At 45.6% G+C, this 18,226-nt stretch overlaps 5 protein-coding genes across 8 annotated transcripts in view; 4 read left to right on the top strand and 1 right to left on the bottom strand.

The window, feature by feature from the left end:
- The window catches only part of LOC117893737 (capon-like protein), a 43,233-nt gene extending 31,915 nt beyond the window's left edge, over positions 1-11,318 (top strand). Inside the window, exons 1-6 of one of the 4 annotated variants that reach the window (XM_034800464.1) lie at positions 2,336-3,868; positions 4,064-4,271; positions 7,050-7,156; positions 7,499-7,663; positions 7,729-7,851; positions 10,310-11,318. In XM_034800464.1, coding sequence (XP_034656355.1) covers positions 2,741-3,868; positions 4,064-4,271; positions 7,050-7,156; positions 7,499-7,663; positions 7,729-7,851; positions 10,310-10,585 — 2,007 coding nt within the window. In that variant the 5' untranslated portion in view covers positions 2,336-2,740 and the 3' untranslated portion in view covers positions 10,586-11,318. Of the gene's footprint in view, positions 1-2,335; positions 3,869-4,063; positions 4,272-7,049; positions 7,157-7,498; positions 7,664-7,728; positions 7,852-8,122; positions 9,505-10,309 lie in introns of those variants that run through there. The other 3 variants (XM_034800462.1, XM_034800463.1, XM_034800465.1) reach the window with 3 other exon arrangements.
- Positions 11,319-13,310: 1,992 nt separating this feature from the next.
- On the top strand, positions 13,311-13,807 carry LOC117894493. Its single transcript, XM_034801601.1, has one exon. The coding sequence runs from the start codon at positions 13,340-13,342 to the stop codon at positions 13,763-13,765; it is 426 nt and encodes a 141-aa protein (XP_034657492.1). The 5' UTR covers positions 13,311-13,339; the 3' UTR covers positions 13,766-13,807.
- Positions 13,808-15,018: 1,211 nt separating this feature from the next.
- On the top strand, positions 15,019-16,261 carry LOC117894491. The gene has a single exon (XM_034801598.1). The coding sequence runs from the start codon at positions 15,120-15,122 to the stop codon at positions 16,236-16,238; it is 1,119 nt and encodes a 372-aa protein (XP_034657489.1). The 5' UTR covers positions 15,019-15,119; the 3' UTR covers positions 16,239-16,261.
- A 21-nt stretch (positions 16,262-16,282) lies between these two features.
- On the bottom strand, positions 16,283-16,993 carry LOC117893342 (serine protease 1). Its single transcript, XM_034799932.1, has one exon. The coding sequence runs from the start codon at positions 16,991-16,993 to the stop codon at positions 16,283-16,285; it is 711 nt and encodes a 236-aa protein (XP_034655823.1).
- A 248-nt stretch (positions 16,994-17,241) lies between these two features.
- LOC117894492 (MORN repeat-containing protein 5) lies at positions 17,242-18,226 on the top strand. Its single transcript, XM_034801600.1, has one exon. It carries the CDS (start codon positions 17,296-17,298, stop codon positions 18,172-18,174), a length of 879 nt encoding a protein of 292 aa, XP_034657491.1. The 5' UTR covers positions 17,242-17,295; the 3' UTR covers positions 18,175-18,226.

The following is an 18,226-nucleotide window of genomic DNA, read 5'->3' on the forward strand; positions in this document are numbered from 1 at the left end:
CTGCCAGAAGTCACAAAAAGTGTTTTGTCATTCGATTTTGGGGGACTGCTGACGCCACTAAATGAACAAAAATATAAGAATAATAAAACAGCCGATTTTGTATATATATTTAAACAATGCCCCAGCTAGGAATTGAATAATGAGCCACCGGAGCGTAACAAACTGGTGACTAGAAAATTAATTGGCGGAGACAAAAGTCCACTGCTAATAATGAGAGGACTTCGAGTTGGATTCCCTAATAAGTACACTCAATTCGGTCTGATTTTAATGCCACATATACATAGCTCTTGCTTGACTTCATGACGCACTTGTTCCTCTAAGACTCTTCGCACATTGTTTATGCATATTAGATGCTTTCATTTAATGAGCCCTGTGCTAGCCACAGGTAGTCCAGGAAATGCGTGGGGTTCATCCAAATAAATAAAGAATAATTATGAGCAGCACACACACGTGATATTAAGACTGAAATATTTATGATTTTTCTTTAGCGTATTTATTTATGCATTGAAATTTAACACAACAAACGTCAGAATTGTTAGACAGACACTAGAAATATTTTGATGAACTTCTCGCTCATTCGAGAGTTGTGCAATTTATGGCAAAATAGTTGAGGGTAAATGGCTCGAGGAAATATATTCTATATTTTACCTGTCGCTCCTCCTCCTCCTCCCATTATCTCTCTTGACTTTCCCAAAAATGGCCGCCACAATCGACATTCGTTTCGCTTTGTTTTGTGTTTTCCCTCTCTGAGTTTTTCATTCCATTTTTTTTTCGTTTTGCTTTTTGCATTTCAAGCCAAAATAGATCCATTATTTTAATAGCCTGCTCTAAAGTATTTTTGAAATCGAACAACCAACCCCAGGTGTGTTTTTCCCCTTAGACCAGAGACCATCAACAACCAAAAATATAAACTCACGATTTTTCGTTGAGTATTTTTCCTTGCTTTGTGATTATTCCACTCGATGTTGGTGCAAAATTGAATTTTTAAGTGCCGCCTTCTGCATGACTAATGAGAACTTTATTAGTACCCAACACCGAGCAAGAGATAGAGAGAGTGAGAGCGAGAGAGTGGAAACCACGTGACAATGTGCAGAATTTATGAGCTGCAACCAGCCACAGGGCGGAACTGTGCAGCCTGCAGCTGCGGATGTGGCTACAGTGGCTGCCACTAACTGCTGCTGCAAAAGTCCTGACCAGCAACGACTTGTAGCCGCAGTAAACATTTGCCAGATAGCAAGAGACAGAGGGGGATAGAGGGGAAACGAGAACCAACAGCTGGAACGGTTTACCCAAAAGATTTCTCTGTACAAAATTTTCCCTTATGACAGGCATTTGTGGGGCAAACAAACTGCCAGATTTGATTGCCGTACAGCGTAAAATGGGAATTAAAATTCAAATAAATAAATACATAAAGCAAAAGCTAACAAAGTCATTTTTTAACGCCATAAATATTCAAGTAGTTTTCCACGAAACGCCAAAAGTGATTTTTCCTTCTGTACGTTATTATGCTGTGTGTATTTATTTAAGTTTTCATTTGCTGTAACGTTTTGCTGTAACGTAAATTCAAAATTGCCACACACTTTATATACGCTTTAGATATATTTGTGTTTTTTTGTAGCTTCTTTTCGATTGGATTTATGTGAAATTGCACAAGAGGTACCCATGGGAAATATATCTAGAGATAGACTATCAGTTGGCACCTTCTCTAGACAGCACACGTGGCAGGGAGATACATCTATAAATCCAGCGAGGGGAGACGTTGCGACGCCACTTTTGGTTTGGTGAAGATTAACCTTGAAAGAACTGTTGAGCAGCCAATAAGTTTTGGCTTTAAGGAACGTGTTGTAAGCATGATGTTTTCCTCTCTCTACCGCTTGCCCAACAAGTGCTGACACTGCCTGTCAAAATAATTCAAATTGATGGTTGGTTAGTGCCGCAAAGTAGCCCTTTAGAGTGCCTCAAGTTGTGGCCAAGACTAAAATGGGAGCACACAAGATTTAACCGGTCTTAATTGGTAATACGAAATGTGTATTACAGTTTGAGGAATGTCTGCTATTAGTCAGAGTCTCAGATTGCAATTTCGGTTGCCCTTTTCCCCTGACTCATCTCCAGCAGCGGCCTTCGATCTGTTCTGTTCTGCCAGTCAAATTGCTGCTTTATAGACATATTCGTAGCTCTGATGCACATCATTCTGCTGTCTGACATGCATTTTTCCCTGCTGGTTAACTTAAACAAAACCCAAACCAGAGATTGACAGTTTTTTTTCGCTTGCGGCAGAAATATAAATTTAAATAAAAATAGCACCGAAATAATCGTATCTTGACACGCTTTACAGGCAGCAGATGAAATGTTGCAAATAATTCAATAATACATAAATAAATGAACGCGCAAAAGAACTCAAAATAAGCAACAAGAAACAATAATCGAAAAAACAGACAGAAACAGAGAGCAGCATAAACAATTTTGCACACCTCGGGAAAGGTGCGAAAAGAAATGGCTGCGCAGCGGCAGTGTGTGAACAACCTGGACCAAGGAAGCGAACCCCATGGACCACAGCAGAGCAGAGCAAAGCCCTAAGCAATTATGAAATTAATCGCCAGAAAGAACAAGAACAACAACAAACACTGAACAGCATTGAACTTTCTTCCCCGTCGAGCGTTGAATAGCAAACATAGAAAACGCGACAAATTTTTCGGGGCAACCTTGCGAATACTTTTTCGCGGATCGTTGACCATTGACCATGAAGCAGGAGAAAACACTCCACAGCATGGCAGCCACCACCACACCGTTAAAGCAGCAGCGCCATCAGCAGCTCTTGGAGCGCTCCTCGTCCACACCCCGCAGTCCCATTACCAAGGCCTTTGACTTCCTGCCGTGGGCGCGCAGTCGCAGCAAAGTGAACACGGCCAAGGCCCAATCGCCGCAGCCCGAACAGCAGGCGGAAAAGCCCCAGGAGGTTCACTACCATCGAAACATTTTCCGCAGCGGCGGCGGCCTCATCCGCGACATACTCGTCGGCGATAAGCAGCTGCAGCTCAAGGATAATAATAATGCCAGCAAACCGCCGCAGTCGCCGGTGCCGTCGAACAAGCGAAAACAGAAGCATCTGTCGCGCAACAAGAGTCTGGACATCCGGGAGCTTATCGGCTGTGTGGAGAGCGAAGTGGCACCCAGAACTCTACATCCTGGCGGAGGACAGTCGGCCCAGGCAGGACAGCCTGGACGCTTCCTGGACGACACCTACATCGACCACAAGCCCAAGCACATTCTCTTCAATGACGACGAGAATACCGTGTACATTATCAAGAAGGAGCAGCCGGTGGCCAAGAGCACACACAAGCCACAACCAGCCGCTTCCTCTGCTGCCAGTTCCGTGTCCAATGGCGATGTCCTGAAGGCACGCCTCAAATTCAAGCGCCTGCCCAGTGACCGTTATGAGACGGCCTCTCCGGAGGCTCTGCGTCGTGCCCATCAGCTGCATCAGCGCTCCGAGCAGCGCCATCAGCTGCAGCGCCGCAAGAGCCTCAGTGACCAGCAGAGCAACTCCAGCCACAGCAGCGGAGGGGGAGGTGGCGGAGGAGGAGGGAGAACTGCCGATGGATTTGGCATTGGCAGCAGCAGCATTATGCTGGAGCGACCCAAGACGGACAAGCCGCGCAAGAAGCTGTCGTTCCGGGAGCCCATTGTGGCCGGGGACCAAGTCCTGCCGCTTCTCGTCGCGGAGCAGCGGCAGGCGAGGCAGCGACGACGCAGCTCGCCGCTGGAGCGCACACGAGGGGGACTGGTGGCAGGAAGCGACTGTGATAATTTATGCAATAATCGCACAAAGGATGCAATTTCCTGCGGCTGTGCGGCAAGCGATCCCGAGGTGGGTTCAATGCGTCCACGGGGCGTATGTGTAATTTGCTTTTGCCAAGTGGCATGCCACTGTGCGCCACATGTGGGCGGAAGCCACCGCCTACTTGGGTGCCCTAATTGATGTCAATATATATAGCGGGGCTTGATGGCTTAATGCAATTATATTAATCTCTCCTTCTCTCTCTCTTTCTCTCTCCCGTTGCAGTCTCAGGCCATGCGCATCGTTCGCACCGTCGGACAAGCCTTTGAAGTGTGCCACAAATTTAATCTTCATAAGAATTCCCTGGAACCTAATGACGAGCGCTCCGATATCTCATCGTCGGAGCTACTCGATGTGGAGCAAATCAGCGAGCAGCAGCTGAGCGAGGATGGGGAACGATGCGGCAGAGGCGACAACGAGACGCCAAAGAAAGGTAAGAAAAATGGCGATTGGAAATGGAAATTGCAATGGGGAGTGGGGGAAGCCAATGGCGGATAGGGGACTACGACTACGTCGTGTCTGGCACTGCCAGTGGGTCGTTGCCTGGCCAATAAATAAATGAAAAGCTCTCGCTGTCGGATGACAACGTCCGTCGGGCTGTTTCCTGGGTCCATGGACAGCCAAACACACACAGAGAGAGAAGGAGACACCCTGGACACCCGGTCGCATTAGTTTCCTATTCAGTTTTGCATTCCAATGCAAATTTCTGCTCTTTAATTTCGAATTCAGTGCAGTGCTAAGGGCGTGAGCGGCAGCGGAATTTGCATTTAAATTGCATTTTTCGACTGGGCTGTGGCTCGCCAGCGGACTGACTGTTGGGGTAACTGCACGAGAAAAGGCTTTAAAAATTAAAAATTAACAACAATTAAAAATGAAAACGGCAAACGGGAAATAAAACAATTAAAAATGTATTTCTGGACATACATTTATGCCTGCCTGTTGCCAACAAAAATTAAGCAACGAGACACAACGAAGTTTATTATGCCCTAATTTTAACAAGAAGTTCAGTTGATTAACTGAGGGATTGTTATTGTAAGGCTTAGTTTATTTTACTTACCGCTACAGTGTGCTCTTTCGTAAAAACACAATATGCAAGCGAGAGCAATGGGAAGACGAGTGTACGGCCGGGCAATGCACAATGCCCTCACCCACTGTAAAAGTAAAGAAAAAAATAATTTATAATGAAAGATGACTGCGCATATAAGCAGAAAATATTGAAAATATACAAGAAAAAAAATATACAAAAAAAAGAGAGAGAGAGAGAGAGAAAAAAGAAAAGTAAAGCAAAGAAAAGTATCAGAGAAAAGAAAATTCTGAGAGCGCTTTCGACATACACTTCAGCGCCGTTAAGCAATTTCCACATATTGCTTCAATTTTCAATAATCTTCATGCGGCTTTCCGCCGTTACCCCGACCCATCAGTTTTCCTCCTACCCCCTCAAACACTTACACATACAAGGCGCAGTTTGACGTCATCAACGCGTAGCGACTGCCAAAAAGCATAAAAAAAACAGCAGCGAAACGGCAGACACAAGAAATATTAAAACCTCACTAAGAATACAATTCGTTTTTACCATCTTTTGTCTAAAAACCATCGGACGACATCATTCGCCAGAAATACTGAGAAAAATGTATACACACATAAATAAAACAAAATATAAATAATCTCTTGGATATGCTGCTGCGGTGGATCGTCTGGTGGGGGTGGTGGTTTTGGTTTTTTGAAGGTGTAGCAGGCAGTTTTGGAGATGGATTACTTGTATTTTGCAGATACTTTCAGCTGGCTATGATGCCATCAGTCGTGGAGACACACTGTAGGTAGCCGTGGGGACACGTGGTGCTTGTGGGCGTGTCCCCCCACTGAGTCGTGTGCCAAAAATTATTTATTAATATGAAGAGAAACAGAAATCCTCATCTTGTAATTTTTCTGGGGCGACTCGACACCAAAATAATGAATTATGTCAGCTTTTTTGGCAGATATTTGTGCTAGGATTAGCATCATTGAGGGACACAGTTGAATGGCACTGCCAGGCACCTAAAATTATGCTATAAATTCCATCAGAATTGTGCATATGTATGTATATTCTGGAATATATTTATGTACGTGCCACTAAAACTAGTTTCCAATTGGGGCAGATCGTTGCCAGAAAAATAATAATAATACAAACCATTTATTGCTCTTGGCAGGCCACACAGGCAGCGAACGACAACAGTGCAGACAATATCTTTTACTCAACACCTTCTCTATTGACTTTGGCCAGGCAATTTGGCTAAAATGTATCACAAATATACAAAAATTGTGAACACATTTTCGATTGCCAATTGTTGTTCCCTGTCTCACACACACAATGTCTGTGCAGCTGTTTTGCGAACCTCTTTGAGCTGTTCTCTAATTGAGGATGATGTCTGCTCGTCGCTCGATTCCCTCGAAATGGGTCATTTGGGTTGTAAAAATGTATTCCTAATTTTAGAAACTGTAACATGTGTGTTCGGTCGAGGGCAAATCCTTGCAAAATTCAATCAATTAGATGCCAGAACAATGCGAAAATGCAAAAATTAATTTACATGCTGTGAAGGATTTTTACAGCACTTGAAGCGCCATTTGCCAGCAATTAACACGTGCCCAAGGTGCGAAATTCAAATCCAAAATGAAATCTAAATATAATTCGCCACTGGCCATAGAGTATAGTGATATATGGAATGAGATTCCGGCAGGCTTTCGACTCTCCCCCCTGGGTTTTACAGCCCGCAAGGCTGTAGGTAAAGTTCGTGGAACAAATTGCTGAAATATTTGCCAACAAATCAATTTCAAATTTCTGCAAATAAACATAAAGAGAAAGAGAACGCCACGCTCAAGTGGACTTTGTCTGGCCCATCAATAGTCCAACCCCAACCCCATCCCGATCATCATTATCATCATCTCGGGCCGCGTCTAGCTAATTGTTTCATTATTTATTGAACGCACAGAACATAACCAAAACACATATTGATATTGAACTCGAGAATACTGTAATTAATGGCAAATTAAGCGCAAAGCGCGAAAGTGGCCGCGAGCGGGGACCACCAGGTGTGGCTGTGCCCCGATCCGCCCCCCACGTGTCTGTGCAATGACCTTGACAGATTGGAGGGCGCCTCGTAAACGCTCCAGTCTTTTCACTCACTCAAAATCATTTCTGGTTTTTACAGTTTTGTGTATTTTTGTATATTTTTAGAGCACTTGGCCATAACGCCCAATCTGAACCACACGCAGCCGCAGCGACCGAACCACTTGGAGCTGATGCCATCGCAATCGAGTCTACGTAAATCGACCAGCCTGCTGGTGAGTAAACGTAGCTAAAACATCATACTTATGTCCCAATCATCATCACATAATGCTCTGCGGAATGGCCTGCCAATAATAATCCAAATACCATTCAAAATCGCTTCTGGCCATTAGCATATCCTGGCCAAAAGCACAATTAAAATGCCATTAATGATTGGCCAAATTTTTATGAGCCGAAACAAAATCTTTTATACCAAATTAATATTTTCAATTTGTTTATGCAAACAAAAAGAACAAAAACAAAAGGCCACCCAGCAGGAGTAAACAATTTGTGGCGAGGGTGTCAAGGTTTTTCGATTACTAATTTATATCATTTTATTTTTTATATTCTCTTTGCAGTGCGATGTGGATTCACCGGGTTCACCTGCATCGCCGCGCACTGAGATCACACAGCTGAAGGATCAGCTGGAGGCGCAGGCACTTCAGACACGTCAGGCCCTTGGACAATTGATGCTCGTGCGAGAGCAGCTCATCTCTGAGACGAATGCGCGCATTGAGGCGCAGGTGAGTTACCATTCGGGATTAACAATTCAACAGAAAGTAAACTTTGGCTCTCCCTTTCTCTACAGGCACGCACTCAGCAGCTTTTGCAACAGAATCGGGAACTCTTGGAGCATTTGGCATCGCTGGGGGCATACAATGAGCAGCAGAGCGCTGGCCTCACCACCGCCAACATTGGACTGGCGCCACAGGTGAGCTTCAGCCTCTCAGTTTTTTATGTTACTTTAAGCTTTTGAGTTATGCGATCGTAAATTTGCGCTGAAACCCAAGCTGAATCCTGTCCCTCCCTTTTTGTTGCATGATTTTCAATTCACTTGGCTGCCAATTTGCTGTTGTTGTTTTTTGTTGCACGAATGTTTATAGTTCCAGCTGTTTGTTTGTTCGTTCGTTGTTTCGATTTGTTTTTAGTTCAGGTGACCCCACGTACTTAATGTGACCTTTCACCCCTCACCCCTCACGCAGCAATCGCAGCTGCAGCTGCTGCTTCAGGCCACCAGCAACAACAACAATCTGGCGACCATCAATCAGCAGATCAACAATTTGGGCAACATCAACCAGCAGCTGACCTCACTCAGCCACCAGCTGAGCGGGCTGAATCAGCAGAGCCAACATCTCCAGAACCTGCAACAGCAGCAGCAGCAGACGCCACCAACGCCGCAGCAGCAGCAGCAGCAGCAGCAGCCACAGCTGACTCCGGCCACGCCGCCACCACCGCCAGTCAGTGGCAGCAGTCCGTACCCCTCCATGAGCCAGCTGCAGAGCATCAGCAATCAGCTGCAGCAGCAGCAGCAACAACAGCAGCAGGATGCCCTGTCCAAGGATCTGTTTCAGGTCAATCAGGAGCTGCTCAACCGCCTGCAGGCGCTCAATCTGAATGCGAATCCAGCGCCGACACAGCAAACACCCTCGGCCTCGCCGCACAACTCTTTCTTCTATGCGAATCCCTTGTCCTGTGCCGCGGCCACACCCAACAACAACAACAACAATGTGGCAGGAGGAGGCTTCAATTTTCTCACTTCCCCGGCGTCGGCAGCGGGAAACTTATCTCCCTCGCCGCTGGGCACCTTGAACCGCAACTCCTTCGCGGGCAGCTCCTCCCTCAACGAGGATCTGCGCCTGAGCATCGAACAGAATCTGAACAGTCTCGAGGAGCAGCTGAAGGCGGCCGTTTCGAATGGTAATCTGGCGGGTCTGGCCTGCGGCGGATCCACCAGCACGCGGGACACCAGCCGCAGCTCCTCTACACTGGACTCGCCCTCGTCGCCGCGTCTGCGCAACAGCAACAACAACATTAGTCCCGGCAGCAGCCAGAGCAATGGAAATGGAAACGGCAACGGGAATGGGAATGGGAGGGACACACGCTTCAACCCGGTGCAGCTGCGTGTGACGGATGAGGCGGGACATCAGCGTAAGCTCTCGGCCACGCCCAGTTTCATAACGCGCAGCACCAGCGAGAAGGTGCCCAATCGGAGTCAAATGATGAGCCAGGTGCAGCGGACAGCCTGGGCCAGGCATACGACCAAGTGAGGAGACACGAAATAGTATCCCCTCCACAAGTTAGAAGTTTAGCGTGAAAGTTCGATGGTGTGAGCGTGTGAGCGTATGTGTGTGTGAGAGTGTGACCAGAGTGCATGAGTTGAACAGTATTAACTTAGTTGAAAACTGTAAATTTAGTTTGCATTTCAGTGTGCCAAAAGAACATTTTTAAGTGAAGCAAATTTAAGTAATTGCCCCAGCTCAAAGTTAGTCTAGTGATTAGCGATAGTCGTTGTTTAGAGCTCAAAATGTGTGCCAAAGAAAGTCTTTAACTCAAAACAAACTCGTCTAATGTCTAGTCAGTGAAATAAATGAAAGGAAATAAAGTATTTACGAAGCAGCATAATCTAAACCCCCCTCCAAAGCCATATCAGCAAATGAAGAACCTGGAAAATTAAACGTTACAAAGTATTTTCTCTTCCTAAAATATACACCTATCGACCCCCTCCCCTACCCTTTAAGCTATTGAATCTATGTATATCTGTACCATATTTATGTATATGCTAAATACTTAGTTGTAAAATGTTATTTTTGTAAATTGTTGTATTTTAATTGACTTTTTGCGGGGACGTCCACGAATGTTGCGTTGGAAAATGCCACAATAATAATAATAATTCTTTGGCAATGCCTATATTCTATGCATTAATTAAAATGTTATTTGTGCATTCGGAAAACCAAGAGCAAAGAGCAACAAAAGTAGCACAAGCAACGCAAATAATCATAATAAAAGTCGCATAATTATGTTTAAACAGAGTTCTTCCGGGGACCCATACGTGTTCCGTATTATTGTTAATAATTGAAAGTTAACTCCGGGCTGGGTTGGCTGGCCAATTTCCCTAATGAGTTTTCACAGCATAAAACACGCCGTACTCGGAGTGCATAAATTTCCCCTTGATGAATGAAAAAACGATGCCCAAGAAACAACAACAAGCAGCAGCAAAAAACAAGTGTCGCCATTTTTCACTTTCCCTGGTCGCTCGGTCGGTCGGTCTCTCTTTTTCTTCTCCCGTTGGATTTGCTGCGGGCAGCAATTTGCGCACATAACTCATTTGCATAAATTTACACACTGACTTTACACCATCCCCCAACCTCCCCCACTACTCGTTTCCGCAGCTCTCCTCAACGGCCAAAGTGGCACGATGGTTCCAGCAGCTGCCATGGCATACCGCCTCCCTGTCACGGCCGGAGAGCGGCTTCGTTTCCGGCGACTCGCGCTCTGAGAAGTATCAGGAGGATCATTTCTACGGCGGCATTGCCACTAAGGAAACGGATGATTTATGCGACGAGTTTCTCCTGGTGGAGGGCAGCAGCACCATTTGGACAAAGTTAAGCGCCAAAAAGCGCCGTAAATTGCTCGGCATGCGTTTGGGCAAAGTGACAACGTTCTGAGGGGCGTTCGTCCTCCCATAATGTGTGCGTTTATTAGCTGTTAAGTGAGTTTTTAGCATAGCCCTAAGTGGTAGGTTTGATAAGGCTCCGGCCTACTTAGTTCATACGAAAATCAATAGACTAAATGACCAAATTAACTGCGCAAACGAAAGCAAAACGAACAATATGCTCATCGAGATGCCATGGAACAAGGAAGAGAAGGACAAGCAACAGGCAAAATACCGACTAGACATAAGTCAATTAGCGAGCATGAAACACTCGAGAGCTCAATGTGTATTTAAGTATTAACTACAAGAAAGTATTTGGCAGAAACATCACACACAGGCGAACACACACGTCCTCCTGTGGCCAATTCATTAGCCGTACAAGCCACGAATATTAATCATACGCCACGTACGGCACACACAGGAAGCAGCCAACAGCGCACCCATCTTCCACACTGCTTAACTTGACCAGCTTTTTGGTTACAAGAAAAACTGGTTATTAAGCTAAGCAAACACGTGGGGTGTAAAAGAGATTGGCTCCTGCAGCAAGGACAACAAAGATCAAATGTTTGCCATTCATAAATTTTGGCCAGCATCAATGTTTATTTTTTTTTCATGCATAAATCGATTTCCAACCCGAAGTTGTGGGGCAACTCTATAAATTCAAAACCGCTGCTGTGGCGTGTGCGGCATACGTGGCGTATAAGCGATTCTCTCGAAAATTTATGGGGATTTTTAAGCTATAAAAAAACAGGGTTCGCAGATAGTTAGCTAGCTTCAAAGAGGGTGTGGTACGGAGAGCCAAATGCGGTTTGTACTTGAACTCTGATAAGTTACGGAATAAGTGCGCGTAGATAAGGATACAAGCAAAAGGATTAGTAGAATATTTAAATTAGGTATTTGTGTATCTGTGAGAATGCTGAGCATCCAACCAAATGATGCACTTAAAATTTTGAGCACCGCACTTTAATCATCGTTAAATTCCGTGCGGGAGTTTTTATTGCATTATTTGGATTGCCTTTGCTTTTATTGTTTAGCAGCGGCATTAAAAATAGACGATTTTCCTAACGATTTTATGACAGTTTCCCCATTTAGGTACGAAATTGTAGGATCCAGGATGAAGATGAAATAGAAATAGAAAAAAGATTAATATACGTAAAAATGGTTTTAGTTAATTTATGCAAAAAACAATTTTTTGAGACTGAAACTGAAATTTGTACTAAGCATAATCCAGGCCAGGAACAAACACAGCACACACACACGCACATCACACTTCACACACACACACATTCCACAAACAACAACATTTTTGCGACAAAATAGTAAAGTTTATTTTATAAGCCACTTAGCATAAAACGCAAACCCATAACCCCATGAAGTTAAATTAATATTTTAGTGGATAGAATAAAGTGAAAATAATAAAAATTAAATGCAACATGCTGAGTTTTACTCGTCTGCTGCGGGTGTCGCTATCCATGCCACTAGCTGTGGCACTGGCTGGTGGCACTGCTGCAGCTGACACTTTACAGTTCAATTAATTTAACGCGCTTTGCATGTAATAGAAAAAGCATTGCATATCAGCACGGGGGCCAGGACACGGATATGCGAACACGGCACCGAACCGCAGGTGGGCTTGGCTGGCACTGGTAGTGGGTCGCATCCCAAGGAAAAATGAGAGAGCTACAGGAGGGGAAAATGCCAGCATTAGATCGACTGGATGATACCCAATAGGCGGAAGCTAAAAATAATTATTTACAGCTCTTTAAGGCATCAATAAAATCCGTACAATTAAAAATTGAATTGAAATTAATGGAAAAAAATGAATAAAAATATTTATAAATGTAATAAAAACACTGTGCAAGAAATGGAAAACTTGCGTAAGTATTTTGCACAAGAAACGAAATCTGGAGTATTTTTTAATCACTTTCTCATACTTAGAATTTCAAATATACAAACAAAATATGTTTTTATAATTCAAAGATTCCATTATAATTCATACCGAAAATATCCCAAAAAGCAGCCACATTAACCCATCTAAATATTCCTTAAAATATCCCCAATCTCTTGAACCTACAGGGTATTCAAATTACAAAAACAGAGTGAAGGCAGGCAAGGCAGTCGCTTGTGCTCTCATAATTAAGGACATGGGCCAACGCAACGCCACTCTAATGGAAGATACAAAAGATACCAACTAAAAAAAATAGAATGAAAAAACGTAAACATGAAAATGAAAAGTGAAAATGAAAAATGGAAATTTTTCACATGGTGAATGGCGCGACATGCGATATTTTTTTTGGGTGGCGGGAACCAGCTCCTGTTGACACTTTTTGGGGCTGCGGCAGACATAATTACACAAAGGTAGGCTACGGCTGCGACCCTGAAAACAGGAATTTGGCTTTTTGCCCCATCACGGGTACGTGCCATGCGAGTGCTGTGACTGTGACAGCAACAAGAAACGGTTGAAAGTGCCGCGTGTCCTGTCCTGTCCAGCGTCATCCTCGCCACACACACAGCACGGATGTGTATCCATGGGGGCAGATACACACATCCATTGCCACTTATCGCGTGGGTGGCGCGTTTAATTCACATTTTATTTCAGTGCGCGCGTAATTGTTGCTTCCACGCGCTACACAGGAGCTGCTAGGAGGCCCTGCCACGGATATAGTCTGTTCGCGTTGGCGCTGCACGGCGGTTGTGTGCGCGGTGAAACGCGCATTCTGTGGGTACACTCTCGGCGCCTTTTCCGGTTTAGCAGCAGTTCAGTTTGGTCATGCAAAACGAGGCCACTAGCGAGAATGTGGAGCCGCAGGCATCCACGGGAGCAGCAGTTCCCGTGGCAACGACCGACTCCATGCGGAGTCCACCAGCCGCAGCTCCACGGCAGCGACCCAAGCCTGGTATCCTTCGCCTGGACATTGGCAAGCCGCGACGCTCATCAGGTGGTTCTGTCGATTTCCGCTGCGTGGGCAGCAGCGGCAGCGGCAGTGGCAGCAACATCGCCACTGGCGCCAACAGTGAGGTAAGTGGGCATGATTTACGGCTCGCCAGGGAGTGCTTACGATTTGGCCAGGCCAACGACATGTGCAGCAGCAGTAGCAGTAACCATGGCAAAATGGAGGAAAGGGAAGGTGGCACCCGCAACCTGCAACAGAAATGGCAGCAAATGCCAATAGCCATAAACGCCAATCGCACTTAAACGGTGGTTGGCTCTGGTCAAGCAATGCAAGAGCGTCGACCCAGGTGGCGCTTAAAATCATTTTTTATGTGTGCCACCTAAGCTATTCATTTGCAGGGTGTTAAACGAAATCCTTAAGCCATAAAGAACGTGGAATGCTCTAGCTCTTTAGATGGTGTTTATTAAGGCAAGGAGAAGAAACTGCCAGTAGCTTCGGTAAACTAATATACAAGTGCATAAAAAATCTTCTGCGTTCTCTATTGAATTTACATTTGATCAGAAACATCTAAAAATTAGTAAATTTCAATTAAATTTGATCAGAAATGCACTTAAAATGCTTTTGAAGATGTCAATTAGGATTTGATTTGGTATTAATCGATGCATTGAAAATTCATTTAATCTTTCAGCTGTCTTGCCCAGAAGGCAACATGCCCTAAGTTCCGAATAATTGCACTTTAATTAAATATTTATGCCAATTAAATTTTGCAGCGAGGGTAAAAATAATTAAAATATTTGACATAAATATCAAAATATTTGAATTAAATATATTTCATTTTTAAAATGGAAAATTATAATATTTTTGTATTCATTTAAATTTATTTACGAAAATTGAATTTATTTAAAAAAAAATTTGTATTTAAACTAAATATAATTATTTACATTTATGCACGAAAATATTAATTTTAATTCTAATATAAATATGTTTCGAACATATTTATTTTAAAGTATTTTATACAAGTTTCGCATTCTAGATATAAAATGGGCGGCATTAAAAACAGTTATCAATGCATCTTTATTTACTTAGTAAATTCTATTTAATTTTAATAATTTAATTAAAAAGTCGAATATTTACTATTTACTGTGACATTTTTCTTGTATTTTGAAGTCGCATTTTAAAATTGAAATATGGATTATATGAAAATATATCTAGTTATACTCTCATATACTCCGCTACCCCAATAGTGTAGGGGGATTCCCAATCTAGCCCAATTCAATCCCCTTCTCCACTTTTCCATCACAAAGACCACAAGGTACCTGTTATGCCGACTCTTAGCCGCTAGAGTACGCAAAGATTCATTAGGTCAGACATGCGACAATAGCTAAAGGCAGGCGGACGCGGCCACACCCAACCTCCCGGTCGAGTCGCAGTCGCAGGCGGAGTCGTGGCCAAACATTTATTTAGTCATAAAGCTGATGGGTAATCTCAACAAGCCAGGCCAGGTCAAGTGGGTCAGGTGTTTGTGTGTTGTGTGAGTCAGTTCGAAATTACTACAGTTGATTCCGACACACAATCACACAGACACAGAAGCAGAAGCAGAGAAAAGCGCAACAGAACAGAGCCAGGCGTCAGAGGAGGAAGAGACTTTACAGAGCAATGTCTACTATTGGCGTGGAGACAACGCCGTTGCGGCACTTCATCACCCGGAGCAGCTATGAGGGAGCCTGGAACAAGGAGGTGAACATGATGGATGGCTTCGGCACCTATCGCTATCCGGACGGCAGTGAGTATCGCGGAAGGTTCCATCACGGCAAGTTCCATGGGTTTGGCCACTTGCGACTGGCACAGCCCTATCGCTTCACCATCAAGGGTGTGTTCGAGCACGGCAAGCTGGAGAGCATCGAGGACATGTGGTTCCCCGACGGCCTCCATGTCCAGGGCCAGTTCACTAGCAACAGATTTGACTCCTCGGACTGGGACTATCTGACGCCACAGGATCGACGCTACCAGGCGGAGCGTCGCTACAGCCAACCGCCCGTCGGTCCCACCGCCTACGTGACGAACAGCCTGAAGCCGCGTGGCGTGCCCAAGGGCTGCTACGATGTGGAGGAGGGCATCTACAACCCAAAGACGGGCTGGCTAATGGACCGACCGCAGCCCTTCACCAGCAGTATCTACGTGGGTTGTCCCCGGGAAAAGAACTGGATTCTGCGTTACTGCCGACACGCTCGCAAGGAGCAAATCCGCGAGCCACTGCCCTACTTCTGTCGCCGCATCATGGACAACAACCTCGTGACGGAGCTCTCCCAGCTGCCCCAGACAGACATTTATGCGCCCAACGAAAGGCTCGAACGGCAGCGCTACTACCACAAGTTGTGCAAGGAAAGAGGCAAGTCCAAGCCGCGCAACGAGCCCTCAGCCATGGAGTTTACAACCAACTCCAAGGCCAGAGCCACGGCGCAGTGTATCCGCGCCTACGATCGACTGGCGCAGCGCCGTGAACTGGAAGAGTTCCGGGATTTGCAATCGACAATGCGGAAGCCCCGTCACTGGACCAGCAGCTCGGATGTGCAGCGCGTGGACTCTGTGGGTGCCTCAAGCTGCCGTTCCGATAGCTTTGCCTTTGAGCCCATTCCGCTGGACATCAAGGAGACCTACGACTCGGCTAATGTCATGATGAACAAGAAGGTCGCCGACAACTTCAATGTGGTGCAATCGAACATGATTCGCCGCTCGAGCTTCATGGAATTGTCGCGTTCTATCTTTGAGTTGTAAATCGATCGAGAAATATTATTTTATTTTCTGGCTTACTCTCGAGTTCAGTGGTATATGCCGGTGTGCTGCCGTATCCAGTTCAAATGGCTGATAATCCGAGCAAACTTAGCTCCCAGTCCCGGGTTACAACCAGACAGCGACAGCCCCACCAAAATGGGGTACACTCCCGTGACCAAAGGATTGCCGGCATCGCCGAAGCAGTTGAACATTCCACTGACTGGACGTGTGCACAGAATGCGTTCGTTTATGGTGTCCAGACCACACTCGTTGTTGGGCATGATCTTCAGGTTGACACACTGCAGCCAGTTGGGTTGTTTTCCATAGGTGGGTTCAGTGCTGCCCCAGCCGCAGTGGCTGACCCACTGGTTTTCGTAACCATTCGATTGATTCCTCTGTTCTGGCAGTGCCACCTTCCTTGTTCCCTTGCTGGAGACTATCAGAGGTACGCGCACCAGAGCAAGATGCTCGTTGTCTTTCACATACTGTGAGCTACTCACATAAATCGAGTATCGGCCGGGTCCCATTCCAAAGTAAATGGTCACTCCCGTGCTGTATGTCAGGCAGGAGCGTGCCGTCAGTATCCAGTTGTCCTCAACGATGGTGCCACCGCACCGCTGATTGTTGTTGTGGAAGGCCATGAACACGAGATAGGCCGCTCGATCACCGTAGAACAGATTCCCATGGTCTGTATTTAAAATTCTTCCACTAGCAGCCGATAATGTGAAGCCTAAAAGAATTACCACCAAGACTTGCATGTTGCCGTGAGGCTTGGTTTCTGTTCAATAATCACTTTGGGTGTTGTGTTTTAGCTTTTGTGTAGATTTTTGTAGAGTAATTAACCAATGTTTTGTGATTATGTCTTATCTTGTTACGACTTGGAGGAGTCGCTGCTAATGACTACACAAAAAGAGAACTCATCAGAGAAGTTAAACAAACTCCGAGCGTGCCGGTTGTGAATACTCCAACAATTCTACTCTCACAAATAACAGACCCCTCACAGATCACAGTTTAAATATTTCAAAATATTAGTTTCCTCAAAAATTCTGCCTATTTGTCCATGGAGCGATATACATTATTATCTCGCGATTCGCGGGCCGAGCAGAAGCTGTCGCTTGATGGCCAGCGGAGTGGCAACTTTCTCACTGGCACCAAATACTTTGGCCAAATGAATGAGTTGGGCATGCAGGACTACGGCACCTACTTGTACCCGGACGGATCACGCTATGTGGGCCATTTTCGCAACAGTCGATTCCACGGGCGTGGCTCGATACAAATGCCGCCGCCGTTGGGTGTCAACTTTGAGGTAACTCACGAGGATGGAAAGCTTATCGAAATAAACGAAATGGTCTTCGACGATAAGTTGAAGGTGGACTTTACGCGCATGGAGGATGGCGCTTTTAGCTTTCATCCTTGGAAATACTGCACCGCCGAGGATCGTCGCTTCCACCAGGAGACTCAATCGCCGCTGGCCGCTGTTGGCCCCGCAAAATATCAGACCAAAGAGGGACCCGTTCCGGCTGAGCTGCCAAAGAACGTCTTCGATTTGGGCTTTGGCAGGTTGAATCCGAAGGGCTTCCTCATGGACCTGCAGCACCAATCGCAGAGCATCTACGTGGGCTGTCGCAAGGTGCGCCACTGGATCACGGAGCACTGTCGCCACGGCAAGCTGACCAAATATCACATCAAACGCCAGGTCAAGGAGAAGTTTGCCCGCGAGATAATGCAAAATAATCTAGAGGTTAACGAGAACTGTCGGAAGAACTCTGGAGGTGTGCCGCCCATGCCCATGCCTGACATTTGTCGTCGTTCCCGAAGCCAGCGGAGCTCCGAATCGGCCAAGGAGACGCGGCTGCATGCCGCCAGCACTTCAGACAGTTGCAGCTCCAAGGTGGATCGCACCGTGAAACGGAGCCGCGCGGCAAGTGCAGGAAAATAAGATCCACCAGCGAGTCACATGTGTGCCGCCTCAACTGATGTTGCATCATCAT

This window comes from Drosophila subobscura, chromosome J (assembly GCF_008121235.1).
Source record: "Drosophila subobscura isolate 14011-0131.10 chromosome J, UCBerk_Dsub_1.0, whole genome shotgun sequence".
NCBI classification, from domain to species: domain Eukaryota; kingdom Metazoa; phylum Arthropoda; class Insecta; order Diptera; family Drosophilidae; genus Drosophila; species Drosophila subobscura.

Excerpts from the sequence above, each read along its gene's own strand:
- LOC117894493 (XM_034801601.1), top strand. The coding sequence starts at position 13,340 with ATGCAAAACGAGGCCACTAGCGAGAATGTGGAGCCGCAGGCATCCACG.
- LOC117894491 (XM_034801598.1), top strand. The coding sequence starts at position 15,120 with ATGTCTACTATTGGCGTGGAGACAACGCCGTTGCGGCACTTCATCACC.
- LOC117893342 (XM_034799932.1), bottom strand. The coding sequence starts at position 16,993 with ATGCAAGTCTTGGTGGTAATTCTTTTAGGCTTCACATTATCGGCTGCT.
- LOC117894492 (XM_034801600.1), top strand. The coding sequence starts at position 17,296 with ATGGAGCGATATACATTATTATCTCGCGATTCGCGGGCCGAGCAGAAG.